A 19,598-nucleotide genomic window follows, 5' to 3' on the forward strand; every position below is an offset into this window, starting at 1 on the left:
TATAAAAGCTAATTATAACACCACTTGTAGCAAATTAGCTGCAGTTTTCAATCAAAATTAAGAATATTTCAAACTTACTTGAATGCCAGTCCACGTCTGAGTAACGAGCCATTGGAAGTCTATGCTGCCGAATTGACTTGCCTTGTTCACCAAGCTTTTCCAGACTATGGAGAATCAGCCATCAAAGGTGAAATTTTGTGACGTTTTATAGCTGGAGTTGAACCTGCATTGCAAACTATGCTGTATGAGTTTGTTGTTACTACACTTGAAGATGCGATTAAATTAGCTGGTTGGTGTGAGAGAGCACGTTCTGCAGCCACTGAGTCTTTTCCTCTGCCGGGGCCTGCTGCACCTCAACCTGCCGTGGTACACAGCCTCACGACAGAGTCGACCAATATGCTTGCAGCACAGCTCAATGACCTTCATCTGAAAGCAGACAAACTTCAGTCTGTTGTTACAATTACAAAGTCTCATTATACCAGTTCCATTTCATCCCCAGAACATCACTTTGCCTATCGTCCACGATCACCCTCACTAGACAGAGTTAAAGACAATCATTATTTGTCATCTTCTCGCTATCAACATTTCACTGCATCCGATGAGCCCTACTTCAGAGGTAGATCTCCTGTACGTTCCAGTAACAGCCATCGCAGACCACAAGGAAGCCCCAGGCAAAGTTATCATCTGCAGCAAGGCTATGAAAGATCCTTACACTATGACAGTCGAGATATTCACTTTAGTCCTCAGCGGGGATTTGCTGCATACGATGCTCAGCCCAACTATAGGCATCAATCAAACGACGACAGCAGTCCAGGCAAGAACTGAGATCGACAGAGGGGTGAGCAGTATTACAGACATAGCTCTCCAAGTCCACAACGACCAAATTCACACCATGTATGCTTCACCGAACAGCAGCAGTCGGGAAACGAATGGTAGCTGGAGATTAGGGCCAATCTTCAGTTCAACTGTCAGCGGCCCATAGCGACAACACAGTGAAATCTTCAGACTCTGCAATCTGGACACTGTACATAAAAGGACTCATTGAGGACCAAGAAGTCAGTGTTTTTCTTGACACTGGTGCTGGTTTGTCACTCATTAGTGAGGCCTTACATCAACGCATCCCTGCACTGAAACACCGCCCCTTACTGAAGTTTCCAGTTGGCACACACACTGACAGGACAACAATTAGACATTTTAGGCTCATTACCTGTCACATTACGTCTTGGGTTACACACATTCAGTATGAACATGTATGTTGTAAGAGACTCTAGACAGGATGCCCTTCTTGGGTGGGACTTTTTCAAAACACATGGTGCCTCAAATGACACAGCCTCTGGTACTTTTATGTTCAATAATGAGAAAATTTCCCTTCTCAGTTCCTCACATGCATTACCCTTTTGCTGTAATGTGTTCTTGCTTTCACAGGTGTCAGTCCCCCCCTTGACAGAGATTGTTCCTGCTTCAGTAGCATGCAACTCAGAAACAAAAATTCAGCTTCTTGGTTTTCAAGGTATTCTAGAACTGAATGTGACATTTGACAAAGACTTGACTGTTGAAATGTTGAAAATGTTGAAAATGGGCTCACTGTAGTTCATTTACTTAATCCTACACACCAGGATATTGAGCTGCCCAAACAGACCCATTTAGGTCAATTCTACACTGTGCGTAATGTGCCTTCTGATTTTTATAGGCCTATGGATAGTCTTTTGGCTCAGGTTAGCCTACAGAGCCTTTCATGCCAAATACCTGATGTTCAAATTGGTACTGACACTCTTACTCCAAGTGAGGCAGAAGTAGTTAACTCCCTCCTACAAGAGAACTGTGATGTCTTTAGCACTACCTCTGGGGATCTAGGTAGAACTGATTTGATTAATTATAGCATACAGACATCTTCTACATCCCCTGTACGTCAGAGAGCATACCGTATATCTCCTGTCCTACGAAAGGAAATCGACAACCAAGTACAGAAACTTCTTGATGCTGACTTAATTGAGCCTTATCATAGTCCATGGGCTTCCCCGGAAATAGTTGTCCGTAAGACGGATGGCTCTTATAGATTTTGGATTGATTATAGATGATTGAACTCAATTACTATCAAAGATCCACACCCACTTCCACGTGTGGACGACAGTTTAGACGCCTTTTCTGGAGCCACCTTGTTTAGTACTCTAGATTTGTCCAGTGGCTATTGACAAATTCAAATGGATGATGCTGGTAAGGAGAAAACTGCCTTTACTACAGGTGACTCCCTCTTTCAATTTAAAGCTGCAGTAGGGAACTTTTGTAAAAATATATTTTTTACATATTTGTTAAACCTGTCATTATGTCCTGACAGTAGAATATGAGACAGATAATCTGTGAAAATAAATTCAAGCTCCTCTGGCTCCTCCCAGTGTCCTATTACCATTTGCAGAAAGTAATCCGCTCCCGGTAAGAAATCAACCAATCAGAGCTGCGGTCCGTAACTTTGTTTGTGTTCAAAATGTAGAAATATTTACATAATAAGTGAGTACATCATGGATACATTTTCCAAACCGTGTTTTTAGCTTGTCCTGAATCACTAGGGTACACCTATAATAAGTGTTTATATTCTGACTATTTTAGATTGCTTCGGGGATAGCGAGGCGGAGAAACACACTACCTTTGTGATTCTTCATAGACATAAACAGAGAGAAGTAGTTCCAGCTACGATGTTCTTCCGCAAGACGCAAGCAGTTCTGTTTATTAACCGCTAGAGCGTCAAAAGTTCCCTACTGCAGCTTTAAGGTCATGCCAATGGGTCTTACTAATGCCCCCCCAACATTTCAGAGATTGATGGAGCTTGCTCTCCGTGACCTCCACTGGTCCAAGACTTTAGTATATCTTGACGACATAATAGTCTTCAGTAAGACCTTTAACTCCTTTACGTGCAAGCATTGCCGACGGCCTCAGTTTATTATTGTTTCACTTTTACAGCACGTTAAACATCACTCTCTTACTTGATCTGGACAAACTGTGCATCAATTGAAAGTTTAGACTCTAGCTTCGATATTTGACCAATATTTTGATAAAACATTGTTGCAGTGACAGTTATTTAGTAATGGTTCTGTAATCAATGGTAAATCTCCATCACCTTCGTGCTTTCAGATGGAGTAGCATTAACTACACAGAGCCATTGTTCACTAATAAACTGCGTAAAACCACAATCATATATTACGTAGCTTCTCAGTGAACAATGGCTCTTTGTAGTTTGACTGCAACATATAATCATTGCTGTTAATAGTGTTCATCGTCTGTTTGATTACGTCATCAACTGAATTTTACCGTACATTTCTGCCATATGTACATTAATTTGACAGTTACCACTGATAAGCTACTACTAAATATATTGTCTAAATTTAATTTTCTGTAAAACTGCTTTGCTATGATTTGTATTGTGAAAAGTGCTATACAAATAAACCTGAAATGTAAATGAAATTGCAGCAGCAACACTTCATATCGATTCCTATCAATTCCCATCACAGATCTTAAACTTGACTTTTGACCTGACATTCAATAACAGTTTTTTTTTTTAAACTAAACATTGATCACACAAACAGTCAGGAGGCAGTCGTGGCCTAATGGTTAGAGAGGCGGGCTTGTAACCTAAAGGTAGCGGGCTCGAGTCTCAGATTCAGCAGGAATTGTAGGTGGGTCAACCAGTGCTCTCTCCACCCTCTATACCAAGTGTGCGTGCGTGCGTGTGTGTGTGTACACTCAAATGGGTTAAATGCAGAGAATGAATTCTGAGTATGGGTTAACATACTTGGTCACATGCCACACTTTGAAATCGCCCAGGTCTGAATGTGTTAAATGCTATTTTTATCACATTCTCACTGCCGGTGGTATGATTTCTTCTGGCTCTGTGAAAACCACTCTCAAAGTCTTGAGGTGCTGAGTCGGTCTGCAGAGCAGCTGTGGAGTCTGGCCTCATGTTCCTATATATATATAATATACATACATACCACCCACCCACTCCAACAGCAGTCCATACATGTCACTGTTTGCAGTCTTTTATTTTAAGAAGTGAACAGGTGACGAGGAGCTTCACACACTCCATTCCCTCACAGTCCTCTGCATTCAGACAAATACATTATGAGTGTAATAGCAAAATAACTTGTTCACATGAAAGGCTAGAATCCCATTGATTATACTTCATTTATATTCTTATCACACTGATAACACTTTAGTAGGGGACCAATTCTCATGTTAAATATATGCTTGCTATATGCATATTTATAACATACTGGCTGTTTATTAGTACTTATAAAGCAAATATTCTGCATGACCAGATTCTATATATCTAATCCTAACCAATACCTGAATTTAACAACTACCTTACTAACAATTAATAAACAGCAAATTAGGAGTTTATTGAAGCAAAAGTCATAGATAATGGTTTGTTAATGGCAAGAATCGAACCTGAAAATAAAACTGAATGAAGAAAGTGACCTCATCTGAGCAGGTGGGAGGACAAGAACATGTTGTAGATGATTTGTATGGCTTCATACTCGCATTGTTTTATTTCAAAGCTCTGAACTGTTCATTTATCTGAGTTCATCAAAATTAACTTACAATCTGTATAAAATGCATTTATTTTTGTAATCAATTTATTCTACTATTATGAACATGTGTTTCTCGTGTGTAAGGAGGCCTTCAGAATAAACACCAACCTGTTTGTTCTTGAGTATCTTCAGTGTGTTTGATTCTGCAGGGCTCTGGATCGCTCATCTTCTCTCTGTACTCTTTAATAAACTCAGTCTTTACAGATTTCAGCTCTTCTGATGATTTGATGCTTGTCTTCACTTGTAAACTTATGGAGATAGTCCTACATTTATTGCTGTCAATACATCCCAACTACTGTGAGGGAGGAGTAATGTATCTGCCAAAAAAAAAAAAAAAAAACTATATTATATATATCTTTCTGTAGAAAGAAGCAAGAAAAGATGCACAAGTAGCCCTGAACCTGATGAAAACAATAAACTTTCTCTAAAGTAAAGAAGAGAAATACGGTGAGCTGCTCATCTCTCCTCAGAAGACTCAACACTCGCTGACTGAATGAGGAATGAGTGTTGCCAGATCCCAGGAAAAATTCCAGCCAAAGGCTTACTAGTGATCAGGGTTGCCAGATTTTCATTTCTCAATATGCGGTCTTGTTTGTACTTGTGTTCTTGTGGACTATGGCTGGGTGATATATCTAATGATATGATCATGCACATCTAGTCAGTAAATCTGGTTCCGTGTTTACCCCTAAATCACCATCACTTCAAATGAAACGGCATTTAATAGACAGAGCCGTAGATCACTGACAATTAACTCTTTTGTTTTTTACATTTGAGTACAGTATAGTTATGTAACTTTTGTTATAACATATTTTAACTTCATCTTTATTTAAGTTTTTCATTTACCTGTATGTAAGCACAGTGCAGTGTTAATGTTCAACACAATGTTAAAGTGACTGACAACAATAAATATTCATTTGGGGGAAAAATCTGTCAGTGACTTGCTGACTTGTACATTAACATGAACTAACAATGAACAACTGCATTAAAATATAAATATCTAGGCAACTTGCTTACATGAAGTTAAGTAAAAACACTTATACCTATAATTAAAAATGAAAACATTTTCCATACCCCACAAGATATTAATGCAACATTTCAGACGTTTTACACAATGATAAAGAGACGGATCAATTTTCTAAAGTTAACTCAGAAAGAAGAACCATTTCACCACAGTTTTTAGAAATGAAAAGCTTGTTCATCGCTCAGCAGATTAATACAGCGTTTACTTTAGTTTAATTATTATTATTTATTTTTTTTATGTTTGCATCCCCCAGGATACATAGCTGCTTTCGAGTTATAAATTAATTAAATTTACATTTAATCATTTAGCAGACGCTTGTATTCAAAGTGACTTACAAATTAAATTAATAAAAAAATGAATGCTTGTTTGCTAATGCGTGTTGCAGCATTTTAGCCAGATATTTAAAAGCATTTTATACTGGACAGTTTGTACTCAAACACATTGTTAGTTTTTTATTGAATTTGCAGGTTCATGCAGCACATAAATAAATGTAATAAATTAAATGTGAATGGAGTGAGTGGCTCAGGTCTGGTCTAAATGGAGAAAAACATGTCTCTGTCATTTAACATGTGTTTGCTTTTAGTAAACTTCACAGACAAGACAACATTCCTCCACATGATGGCATCGGAATCAGAATTCAAAGTTCTGTCCTGGAATATTCATGGTCTGAAAACAAGACTAAATGAAAAAGAATTTCTACTGGCAATCTTTGGATAATACAACGTTGTGCTTCTGCAAGAGACTCATATTGGTGAGAAAGACATTCGTAAAATCACTGAGGCCTTTGGAGGGGAATATGACATAGAAACACTGAAGGATAAGGAATTCAAAGAGCAAATGAAAAGGGAGAGGAAGACGATGTATTTGACTCTCTTCAGTTCAAGAAGCAGAGCTGTTTCCAGTCTGTTTAACAAACCACACAAACGTCTGGAAGCAATCTGTGAGGGTGGAGATTACGCTTGGGTTCATGCTGAGATTGACAATCAGAAGTACACTTTTGTGAGTGTCTATTACCATTCTGACGACGACCATCTAATCTGTGATCTCATGATAAAGATTTTCTCCAGTTTCTTAAGAAGTGGGTCGGAAGCTTTTAAATGCAGGCCTGTATTTGGTGGAGACTTTAACACAACACTTGATGACCAGGATGTGAAGAAAGCACATAAGCCACGGAGAAAAAGACTGACTAGGTTCATGAGTATATTGCAGCTGTCAGATGTCTGGAAAGAAAAGCATGAACCAGAATCAGAAAGATACACGTATCAGCGCAGCAATCACATGTCTAGATTAGACTATTTTTTCATGTTAAAACAGGATCTGAAATATGTGCAAAGTTGTGAAATATGCAATGATATATTTCTGTCTGATCATTTCCCCTTGAGCCTTAGTCTGAAAATGAGTGAAACTGATGTTGAAGAGCTGAATCCCAAACTTTCATCGTTGAAAGTAGAAGATTAAAGATCTAGGGATACTGCATACATAGTGTAGCACCTGGACCAATCATACACACAATTATTAATCCAGAAAGTTCTGTGGAGCATCTCTGAAATATCAATTTACATCTCAACTAGTCTCAATACTAGTCTAGTCTAATGAACTAGTTTGACCAACTCACAGTTAACCGAGGGCTTAATCTGTATTGCTTTTCCCTTTCCATTTAGTCCAAATACAATTTTTATATTTATATATATTAATTATTATATAACTGATTTTAGATATAAATATAGATATAAACTAATATGCTTTTAATATCCAAATCCGTTAAAGGATTTTTAGGCTGCATTAATTAGGTAAACTGGAACCGGAAACACTTCACATAACACCGTACTTTCTACATCATTAGAAGAATGGCATCTACGCTAATATTTGTCTGTTTCTCTCTTGTTCCGAGGTCACCGTGGCCACCAGATCCAGTCTGTATCCAGATCAGAGGGTCACTGCAGTCACCCGGATCCAGTACGTATCCAGACCAGATGGTGGATCAGCACCTAGAAAGGACCTCTACATCCCTGAAAGACAGTGGAGACCAGGACAACTAGAGCCCCAGATACAGATCCCCTGTAAAGACCTTGTCTCAGAGGACCACCAGGACAAGACCACAGGAAACAGATGATTCTTCTGCACAATCTGACTTTGCTGCAGCCTGGAATTGAACTACTGGTTTCGTCTGGTCAGAGGAGAACTGCCCCCCCAACTGAGCCTGGTTTCTCCCAAGGTTTTTTTCTCCATTCTGTCACCGATGGAGTTTCGGTTCCTTGCCGCTGTCGCCTCTGGCTTGCTTAGTTGGGGTCACTTCATCTACAGCGATATCATTGACTTGATTGCAAATAAATGCACAGACACTATTTAACTGAACAGAGATGACATCACTGAATTCAATGATGAACTGCCTTTAACTATCATTTTGCATTATTGAGACACTGTTTTCCAAATGAATGTTGTTCAGTGCTTTGACGCAATGTATTTTGTTTAAAGCACTATATAAATAAAGGTGATTGATAAAATTAGCTGACTTTAAATCTAGTCTGTAACACTTTAGTATAGGGACCTAGTATAACTGTTTGCTTACTACATGTCTATTATTAACATATTGATTATTAAAGCACATATTCAATATGACCTTATTCTACATCCCTAATCATAACAACACCACTTCTGGGGAAGTCGTGGCCTAATGGTTAGAGAGTCGGACTCCCAATCGAAGGCTCCCCGGGCGCCGCAGCATAAATGGCTGCCCACTGCTCCAGGTGTGATGTTTGATGCAAACAAAGACTGTAATGTTACCTATGCTAATCGGCATGCTTAACATGCTAACCATTAGGGTGGAGAATACTAAATGAGATGTGTCACAGTGGTTTAAGTGGAACAGAAGAGTATAGTTGTACAATGTCAACTGAAAGTTATGTGTAATGAAGTTCATGTTTTTTGTGTGTATTTCATAATGAGTTCAATGCTTTATAATACACTGTTGAAATAGTGTTTCTTCAAGATTTGGACTCTGAATAGTTATCTCTCTCATGAAAAGTGGAAAATGTTACTGAAGAACAAATTGATGTTAAACACAAAATAACTGTATTGTCATCACGAGGAAATAACTCATTTTGCAATTGCAAGAGGACACAGATGGAAGGGTGTTACGTTATGAATGTTATAGAAGAAGTGATGTATTTGTATTATTGTTTTCAGACGCATATTGATGTGATTTAATGTACAGATGTATTCATTTATTCAAAGTTCTGTTATTTATAAGTAATATCTGTTGATGAAAGAGACATCACACAGCCCATACAGACTGACGCAGAGACAACATCACGAGTTTGTGTCTTCATTTATAAATTCCTATTTTAACACTTACCACTCTGGGTTCTCTCATACTGTTGGAATTAGTCGCTTCATTGCTGGATGGATGGTTTCCCGTACGAAGTGCAGCTGCTGATTTATCCATTCAGTGAGCGTCTCTGAGTCGGGCCTCAGTGAGAGCGCTTTACAGAGAGGGAATTTTTGAAGGATTCTCAGGGTGTATTTTACCAAAGGTATTCCTAATGGTCTCCCATCTCTGTGAGTTGCTGTGTGAGATCTATTTCTGTAGTATACTCCAAATAAGATGGTTATAATTTAGTCCAGTGACGTGGGTTTATTCCAGTGAAAAGTATTGTTTGTCTGTCATTAATTAGTTTAACATCTAGGGTTTTCCTGAACTCTCTCTCCTGTGCCTGAAAGCACATCCATTCAGAATCAGAATTAGAAGAATCAGAATCAGAATCAGAATGAGCTTTATTGCCAGGTATGTTTACACATACAAGGAATTTGTTTTCGTGACAGAAGCTCCGCAGTACAACAGAATGACAGCGACAGAACATAAAACACATAATAAAAGAATAAAAAATACAAATATGTAGACAGTGAATGACAATATACAAATGACAATTGTAGGCAGGTATATTACAAAATGAAGTTATGTATGTACATATATATTGTGTGCAAAATTTAAGTGTATACTAAGTATGTGTGTTAGATAAATAAAGTGTGTGTGTATATAAATATAAAGTGTAGTGTGTTCGCCGTTATTGTCAGCTGTTCATAAGATGGATTGCCTGAGGGAAGAAACTGGTCCTGTGTCTGGTTGTTCTAGTGCTCAGTGCTCTGTAGCGTCGACCAGATGGCAACAGTTCAAAGAGGGAGTGTGCTGGATGTGAGGGGTCCAAAGTGATTTTGACAGCCCTTTTTCTCACTCTGGATAAGTACAGTTCTTGAATAGATGGGAGAGTTGAACCGATGATTCGCTCAGCAGTCCGGACTACCCTCTGTAGTCTTCTGAGGTCAGATTTAGAAGCTGAGCTGAACCAGACAGTTACTGAAGTGCAGAGGATGGATTCAATGATGGTGGAGTAGAACTGTTTCAGCAGCTCCTGTGGCAGGTTAAACTTCCTCAGCTGGCGAAGGAAGTACAACCTCTGCTGGGCCTTTTTCACAATGGAGTCAATGTGAATGTCCCACTTCAGGTCCTGAGAGATAGTGGTGCCCAGGAACCTGAATGACTCCACTGCAGTCACAGGGCTGTTCATGATGGTGAGTGGGGGGAGTGCAGGGGGGTTTCTCCTGAAGTCCACGATCATCTCCACTGTTTTGAGGGTGTTAAGCTCCAGGTTGTTGAGACTGCACCAGACAGCCAGCTCTTTTACCTCCTGTCTGTAAGCAGACTCGTCACCATCCTTAATGAGGCCGATGAGTGTGGTGTCATCTGCAAACTTCAGGAGCTTGACAGAGGGGTCCTTAGATGTGCAATCGTTGGTGTACAGGGAGAAGAGCAGTGGGGAGAGAACGCAGCCCTGGGGAGCTCCGGTGCTGATTGTACGGGTGCTGGATGTGTATTTTCCCAGCCTCACTAGCTGCTGCCTGTCTGTCAGGAAGCTGTTGATCCACTGACAGATGGAGGTGGGCACGGAGAGCTGATTTAGTTTGGGCAGGAGGAGGTTTGGGATGATCGTGTTGAAGGCCGAGCTGAAGTCCACAAACAGGATCCTCACATAAGTCCCCGGTCTGTCTAGGTGTTGCAGAACATAATGCAGTCCAATGTTTACTGCATCGTCCACAGACCTGTTTGCTCTGTAGGCAAACTGAAGAGAATCCAGCAAGGGCCCAGTGATGTCCTTCAGGTGGGCCAGCACCAGTTTTTCAAATGACTTCATGACTACAGACGTTAGAGCCACAGGCCTGTAGTCATTTAGTCCTGTAATTTTGGGTTTCTTAGGGATGGGGATGATGGTGGAACGTTTGAGGCATGAAGGGACTTCGCACAGCTCCAGCGATCTGTTGAAGATCTGTGTGAAGATGGGGGCCAGCTGGTCAGCACAGGATTTCAGACAGGCTGGTGTAACACAATCTGGGCCTGGTGCTTTTTTCCTTTTCTGCTTCCGGAAGACCTGGCGCACCGCATCCTCGCTGATCTGAATTGCAGGTGCCCCACCTGAGAGGGGGGATGCAGGAGGTGTGAATGGTGAGAGTGCTTGATTGGAGAGGTGTTCAGGATGGGTTGCAGGAGCTGTTAATGGTGTGAACGGTAGTTTGGAGAGGCATTCAGGGCTGGTTGCAGGAGTTGTGAAGGGTGTGAATGGTTTTGTGGGGAGGCGTTCAGGGCAGGTGATGGGTGTTCTTTCAAACCTGCAGTAAAACTCGTTCAGATCGTCTGCCAGTCGTTGATTCTCTACAGTGCTGGGGGGTGGTGTCTTGTAATTGGTGATCTTCTTTAGACTTTTCCACACTGATGCGGAGTCGTTGGAAGTGAACTGAGTCCTTATTTTTTCAGAATAATTCCTCTTTGCCACTTTGATCTCCTTTTCCAATGTGTATTTAGCCTGTTTATACAAGACATTGTCCCCCTTCACGTAAGCATCTTCTTTGGCCTGACGGAGCTGTCTGAGTTTTGCAGTGAACCACGGTTTGTCATTATTGTAAATTAGTTGAGTCTTTGTAGGAATACACATATCCTCACAGAAACTGATATATGATGTTACGGTCTCTGTGAGTTCATCCAGATCGGTGGCAGCAGCTTCAAAAACACTCCAATCAGTGAGGTCAAAACAAGATTGTAAATCCTGCTCTGCTTCATTAGTCCATCTTTTTACAGTCCTTGATACAGGTTTAGCTGATTTTAGTTTCTGCCTGTAGGACGGTATAAGATGAACCAGAAGGTGATCAGAACGTCCCAAAGCTGCTCGTGAAACAGAGTGAAATGCATCCTTTATTGTGGTGTAACAGTGATCCAATATATTACTGTCTCTTGTGGGACATGTAACATGCTGTCTGTATTTTGGCAGTTCACGGGACAGATTGGCTTTATTAAAGTCCCCGAGAATGATTAAAACAGAGTCCGGGTGTTGTTGTTCTGTCTCTGTGATCTGATCAGCGAGTTTCTGTAAAGCTGAGCTCACATGCGCTTGAGGATGGATGTAAACACTGACCAGAATGAACGAGTGAAACTCCCGTGGCGAATAGAACGGCTTGCAGTTAATGAAGAGTGTTTCGAGATTTGAGCAGCACGTCTTCTTTAACACAGTTACATCTGTACACCACCGTTCATTGATGTAAAAGCATATCCCGCCTCCGCGCGATTTCCCAGTCGATTCTGATTCGCGATCCGCTCTAAACAGCTGAAAGTCCGGCAGATGGAGCGCGCTGTCCGGTATGGTGTCATTCAGCCAGGTTTCCGTGAAACACAGAGCAGCAGAGTGTGTGAAATCCTTATTTGTCCGAGAAAGCAGAAGGAGTTCGTCCGTTTTGTTGGGTAGAGAGCATTCTTGGTCAGAAAGTGGGCAATTGTACTGTTCAAAGTTTGCCCAGGTGAGGTGGTTACTTTCAGGACAAACATTTGTCGGGTCATGGATTCGCCATCCGAAGTTACGGATTTTACCGCTTTTTAAAACAGATCTGGATGCAAACTTCAAGGTTGAAACCAAGCACATTGTGAGTGGTGATATTAACATAACAGGCTGTTTTCTGCATTTTCGCCGGCAGCTACAACGGGTGTAGATGTTAAATTTTTAGTGCAGCCTGCCGCCGCCATGACACTCACTCTCTCTCACACACACACACACACACATGTTGGTATAAATGGTTTATGGGGACTCTCCATAGGTGTAATGGCACACAGGGCCTGTCTCCCCACCATCTTGGATTGTCGTCTTCCCAGCATTGTTTTGTACTCTTGTTTGTTTGTTTGGTTTTCATTAAATTGTTTAACTCGCACTTGTTTCCAGCTCCTCCTTCACCCAGTCGTCACAGAACGTTCTCACCCAAAATGGAAGCAGCGAGCACCACCTCTTTAACTGACTTTATTCACCACAGCGTCAACAACAGGGATCAGCAGCAGGAGAGCATCTCTAACACTGGACGCGCTATCCAAGCTCTGGTGGCACAGGTGTCCGAGCTCACCCAGCAGATCCATCAGTTCACCTCTCCTACTGCGCCCATCGCACCACTTGCACCACCCGTCCCCCGGGAGACCCCCCAGGATCACTTCCGGCCAGAGCCGCGACTTCCGGCGCCAGAAAACTACTCCGGTGAGCCAGCTTTCTGCAGAACTTTCCTAAATAAGTGTTCCATGCACTTTGCCTTACAGCCCCGCTCCTTCGCCACCGAGGAATCGAAGGTGGTGCTCACGCTAACTCTTCTGTCCAGCAAGGCCGCCCTATGGGGGACGGTGGTGTGGAAGAACCAACATCCGTGTTGCGCCTCGTTCCACACCCTCTCGGAGAAGCGGCTCACCAGCTCTCAGACCTACATCAAGGGATCTCCTCGGTCACGGATTACTCCATTCAGTACCACACCCTGGCGGCCGCGTGCCAGTGGACCAAGGCGGCGCAGTGGGATCGATTCCTGCATGGCCTGGCCGACCGTGTTCTAAAGGAGATCTACCTCCTCGAGCTGCCCCCCACACTCAACGATCTCATTGACCTAGCCCTACGAGTTCAAGTTCAAGTCTGCTTTATTGTCAATTTCCACATGTACAGTACATACATACAGAGAATCGAAATTGCGTTACTCTCAGACCCCGGTGCATACAGATAACATTAATCTTGATGTGGTGCATGACTAGCCGTTCAAAGCACTTCATGAGGATGGGGGTAAGTGCAACAGGACGGTAGTCATTGAAGCAGGATGGAGATGGCTTCTTTGGGACTGGGATGATAGTGGTAGTTTTATGGTTAGAGGGTTAGAGGGTTGGACTCCCAATCGAAGGGTTGTGGGTTCTAGTCTCGGGCCGGACGGAATTGTGGGTGGGGGGAGTGCATGAACAGTTCTCTCTCCACCTTCAATACCACGACTTAGGTGCCCTTGAGCAAGGCATCGAACCCCCAAACTGCTCCCCGGGCGCCGCAGCATAAATGGCTGCCCACTGCTCCGGGTGTGTGCTCACAGTGTGTGTGTGTGTTCACTGCTCTGTGTGTGTGCATTTCGGATGGGTTAAATGCAGAGCACAAATTCTGAGTATGGGTCACCATACTTGGCAGAATGTCACTTCACTTTCACTTTCACTTTCACTTAAAGCATGTGGGAACAACAGCCTGACTAAGTGAGATGTTAAAAATGTCTGTGAAGACATCAGTGAGTTCTGCTGCACAGTCTTTCAGTACACGCCCAGGGATGTTGTCAGGACCCGGAGCTTTGCGGGCATTGATCCTGCTGAAGGATCTCCTCACGCTGTCTGGGGTCAGAGTCATCACCTTGTCGCCGGGAGGAGGTGGAGTCTTCTGTGCAGTGGTGCTGTTTTGTTTCTCAAAGCGAGCGAAGAAGGTGTTCAGCTTGTTCAGCAGAGAGATGTTGTTGTCACAGGTCCGTGGTGGGGGCTTGTAGTCCGTAATGGTCTGTATCCCCTGCCACAGGTTCCTAGTGTCTCTGCTGTTGCTGAATTGGTGAGCTATCCTCCTGGAGTGCTGTCTCTTAGCCTCTCTGATGCCGCGGGACAGGTTGGCCCTAGCTGTTCTCAGGCCCACCTCATCTCCAGTTCTGAAGGCAGCATTCCGTGTCTTCAGGAGTCTGTATACCTCCCCTGTCATCCATGGCTTCTGGTTGGCCCGGACAGTGATAGTTTTTGTGATCGTTTCATCATCAATACACTTATTGATGTAGGCAGTGACAGTCTCGGAGTACTCCTGGAGGTCAGTGGTGTTATTGCATGTGGCAGCCTGTTTAAACATGTCCCAGTCAGTTGTGTTGAAGCAGTCCTGAAGAATCTCTGATGATCCTTCTGGCCACACTTTAATCTGTTTGTAAACTGGTTTGGCGACTTTAATGAGTGGTCTGTATGCAGGCATTAGCATAACAGTGATGTGATCTGAGGCTCCGAGGTGGGGGAGGGGGAGGGCTTTGTAAGCTCCTCTCTGTGTGGTGTAAACAAAGTCCAAAATGTTATTACCTCGTGTTGGAAAGTTGATGTGCTGGTGTATTTTTGGAAACACACTCTTAAGGTCAGCATGGTTGAAATCCCCAGCTATGATGAGAAAAGCATCCGGGTGTGCTGTCTGCTGCTCACTGATGTGCTGGTACAGTTCATTAAGTGCTTCGTTCCTGTTGCTGGTGATGTTGAATGGGGGAATGTACACTGAAATGAGCAGTATAGCAGTATATTCCCTCGGCAGATAGAACGGCCGGCACTTAATAATCATAAATTCCACCAGGGTTGAGCAGTGTTTGCTGATCACAACAGTATCGCGGCACCACGCGTCATTGATGTAAACACAAAGCCCCCCGCCGCGGGTTTTTCCTCCCCCGACGAGAGCTCTGTCTGCTCGATAGCACGTCAGCTGGTCGAGCTGAATAGCGCCATCTGGAACGCTGTTGCTGAGCCATGTTTCCGTGAACACAAAAACACAACAGTCTCTTACAGTCCTCTGAGTTGAGCGTAGTAAACGAATGTAGTCCAGTTTATTGTCCAACCAGCGTACGTTAGCCAGTACCATGGTGGGGACAGATGGCTTGTGTGGGTTAGCCGTTAGCCTAGCCCGGATACCTCCGCGCTTCCCCCTCTTCTGCTTCCTCTCACGCCGCTTGTGGCGCCTCCGCTGTGGGCGAGATGCAGTAGCGGGGGTAGGTGATGGTGAAGGCCTCCGTAGCAGATCGAGATCCTGCAGCTGTTCCGCTTGCGCGGAGTTTAACTGTAAAATGCTGTTCTGCCGACATCGAGCAGAAACTCGCGACTGTATTTGCGCTTACAGACAGGTAGACGCGACGACAACGTACAAAAACACTGCGACTCACAAGACAAAAAACACGAAAACACGAAAACACACTAGTTGATGCCCGGATTAATCGTCTGGGTCGACAGACCAGTCCTACGCGCCATCAAGGATCAAGGATCCATCTCTTCGGAAATGGGCCACTCGATTCGAGAGAACGCAGTCGGTCCCATCGATGACCACGAACCCTCAACAACATCATCGACTCTCCTTCCGGTAAAACTGCGGTGGAAGAATCACACACGACTGTCACGCCCTTCTGGACTCTGGAGGAAAAGGTAATTTCATCGACTCACTCCTTGCACATCACCTGAACAATCCCGTCCTGCCTGTATCTCTTCCCATCCATGTCACCGCACTCAATGGCCAGGAACTGCCTCACGTCACCCACTACACTGAACCCATCACTCTGCTGACTTCTGGCAATCATTGTAAAACCATATCCTTTTTCCTCATGGATTCCCCCGTAGCTCCCATTGTCTTAGATCACCCCAGGTTAATGAAACATAATCCACGAGTGGATTGGGGTTCCAGCTCAGTCACATTGTGGAGTGAAAGTTGTCATGAGTCTTGTCTGGTTTCTGCTTGTCCTGTTGTCCCTGTCACTGTCTTTCAGAAGGAGAACATGGTATTGTCAAACGTGCCAGCAGAGTATCTGGACCTGAAGGAGGTGTTCAGTAAGTCCTGTGCTGCTTCTCTTCCTCTGCATCGTCCCTACGACTGTGCCATAGATTTAGTGCCAGGTAGGTCTCCGCCTGAAAGGCAAATTATACTCTCTTTCTATTCCAGAGAGGAAGGCCATGGAGAAATACATTTCTGATTCCTTAGCATCTGGGTTCATCCGCCCTTCCTCTTCTCCAGCGGGGGCGGGATTCTTTTTTGTGGGTAAGAAGGATGGTTCTCTGCGACCTTGTATTGATTACCAAGAGCTGAACAACATTACGATAAAGAACACCTATCCATTACCACTCATGTGTCAGCTTTTGAGAGGTAACAGGGAGCATCCGTATTCACAAAATTGGATTTGCGTATTGCTTATCATTTGGTCCGCATCAGGAAGGGGGATGAATGGAAAACCGCCTTTAATACCCCTCGAGGGCATTTTGAATACTTGGTGATGCCGTTTGGGCTCTCCAACTCGCCAGGGGTTTTCAAAGCACTCGTTAATGACGTGTTGAGATATATGGTAGATCAATTTATATTTGGGATGCGCCGAATCCAGATTTTTGGGGTTCGGCCGAATACCGAATCCTAGTCGCATCCTTATTCCATTATCACAGTAAAACACACTAATGAAGTAAAAAAACGTCTACTGCAATGTATTTTTCATTTTATTTTATTTTAACTGTAAAAAAAAAGAAAAGAAAAAAGAATAGGCAACATTATGCCAGGATGACAAGTGAGAAAAACTTTTTTGAAAATTACCAAACTTATGCTTACCCAAGTAAACAACCAAAACCTTTCAATAAAAGTGTTTTTCTTTTCTTTTTAAAAATCAGAATATGTTTGGTGACTTAACTGAAATTAATCTAACATCAACTCAATAAACATGGATAGTAGGCTGTTTAGTTTTCGTTTATAACAGTAGGATAGGCTACAATTAGAACAGTATCCAAATATTACGAAAAATATTACGTAAGATCACACACATCTCCTGGATAATTAAATTAATGTAAAATCCTCTAATCTTTCACATGAAATGAGTTTCATTTTTTTTTAAAACAAGACGCTCTGCATTAACAGGTGACAGCTGGTTGCGAGTGTGGGAACGAAAGTCCCCAGCAGTACTGAAAAGTCTTTCACTGGGCACAGAGGAAGATTTTTGCCATTTTTGCCAGCAGTGGAAATCGCTGCTGGTTTGTCTTCCACCACTGAAGTGGATCTTCTCTAAGAGGAATCAAAGGCTCACCGAAAAAAAATGCTTATCTCCACGTCAGCACCCGATATGTCTGGCTGGCTCTGTATTGCTACGGTATAAATCGTCCCAGCCGCTCAAGATTCCTGAACAATTTAGTTTAGAGCGAACTGTCGGGCCTTGTTCCTCCTCATATAAACACCTTCACCCAATCAACGGCCGCGTGACATTGACCAGCGTAGCGCAAGCCTAGGGTTCGGTTCTGTGAAAAAAAAAACTAAGGTTCGGCCGAAACCGAACCCCGTCAAAAAGCCCAGTATTCGGCCGAATCCTGGATTCGGTGCATCCCTAGTTTATATATGTTTACCTGTATGACAAACTGATTTTTTCTTCATCTCTCCAGGAACACGTTCAACACGTCAGACGAGTGCTCCAGAGGTTACTTGAGAATGTCTTTTTGTCAAGGCGGAGAAATGCGTATGCAATGTACAGTCTGTTCCCTTCCTAGGTAATATTGTCTCGTCCGAGGGAATACGTATGGACCCTGACAAAGTTAAGGCTGTGATAGATTGGCCATCTCCAGATTCCCGTAAGGTTTTTTTTTCTCTCTCCATCGATTATCTCCTGCTGAACGCATTTATGACATTGGAAACAGAGAGTTGTTGGCCGTCAAATTAGCTTTAGAGGAGTGGTGTCACTAGCTGGAAGGCTCAGGGGTAACTTTCATTGTTTGGACCGATCATAAGAATTTAGAATACAGCAGAACTGCCAAAAGACTCAATTCCAGGCAGGCTCGGTGGGCGCTTTTTTTTCAGTCGCTTTGATTTTACTTTATCGTACCGCCCGGGTTCCAAAAATGTCAAACCCAATTTTTTTATCACATCTCTTTGATCCCTCCGCCCGCCCGGTGACTCCCGAGTGTATTTTACCTGAGAAAGTAGTGGTCTCAGCACTCGTATGGGAGGTCGAGTCGAAGGTCAAGACTGCCTTAGAAGGGGTAAAGCCGCCGTCCGGTTGTCCACCGAACTGTTTAATTGTGCCGGAGGAGTTAAGGTCTGCAGTCATTCAGTGGGGTCACTGTTCTAACATTGCTTGTCATCCAGGGATAAGTCGAACTAATGGGTTAGTTATACGTATGGCTTGTGACGTCCGTGATTTTGTTTTGGCTTGCTCATTTTTCGTCAGTGGTAAGTCATCTAACCGACCTCCTGATGGGCTCCTCCAACCACTGTCTGTCCCTTCGAGACCCTGGTCCCACATCGCACTAGTTACCGCCCTCCCACCCTCTAATGGCATGACGGTCGTTTTGACCGTAGTGGACCGGTTCTCGAAGGCGGCACATTTCATTCCCTTGCCCAAATTACAGACAGCCAAGGAGATAGTGGTCACTGTCCTAAATCACGTCTTTCTGCTTCATGGCCTCCCGGTAGAGGTGGTTTCTGACATGGCATCTCAATTTATATCCAAATTTTGGAAAGAGTTTTGTAAATTGATAGGAGCATCAGTTAGCTTGTCTTTGGCCCGTTTACTATCACCAAGATCCTTAGTCCGGTGACAGTCCGCCTCAAACTACCTCCAGCGTACAGGAGGATACACCCTGCCTTTCATGTCTCCAAGATTAAACCCGTGTTTTATGAACGTATTAATCCGGCTACTCCAGTTCCCCCACCACCTCGTAGATGGGGAACCGACTTATTCGGTTAATAGCATTCTGAAATCGAGATGGAGGGGGCGAGGATTCCAGTACCTGGTGGACTGTGAAGGTTACCGACCAGAGGAGAAGAGTTGAGTACCTGCTAGGGACATATTGGATCACTCCCTTATTGATGATTACAATCAGCAGGTAGGCCCTTCTGGGAACTCCAGGAGGGGTTTCTTAGAGGGGGGGGGGGGGGGGGGGATAC

At 43.3% G+C, this 19,598-nt stretch overlaps 1 protein-coding gene across 4 annotated transcripts in view; it reads right to left on the reverse strand.

The window, feature by feature from the left end:
* Nucleotides 1-19,598, reverse strand: part of LOC127952205 (gastrula zinc finger protein XlCGF7.1-like) — a 119,454-nt gene that overhangs the window by 66,869 nt on the left and 32,987 nt on the right. For 3 of the 4 annotated variants that reach the window (XM_052550619.1, XM_052550618.1, XM_052550617.1), the window contains exon 3: nucleotides 4,692-4,900. In XM_052550619.1, coding sequence (XP_052406579.1) covers nucleotides 4,692-4,749 — 58 coding nt within the window. In that variant the 5' untranslated portion in view covers nucleotides 4,750-4,900. Of the gene's footprint in view, nucleotides 1-78; nucleotides 4,093-4,691; nucleotides 4,901-19,598 lie in introns of all 4 variants that reach the window. The other variant, XR_008152845.1, reaches the window with a different exon arrangement.

The sequence above is a fragment of the Carassius gibelio genome, chromosome B3, assembly GCF_023724105.1.
Source record: "Carassius gibelio isolate Cgi1373 ecotype wild population from Czech Republic chromosome B3, carGib1.2-hapl.c, whole genome shotgun sequence".
In the NCBI taxonomy this organism is placed as follows: Eukaryota; Metazoa; Chordata; class Actinopteri; order Cypriniformes; family Cyprinidae; genus Carassius; species Carassius gibelio.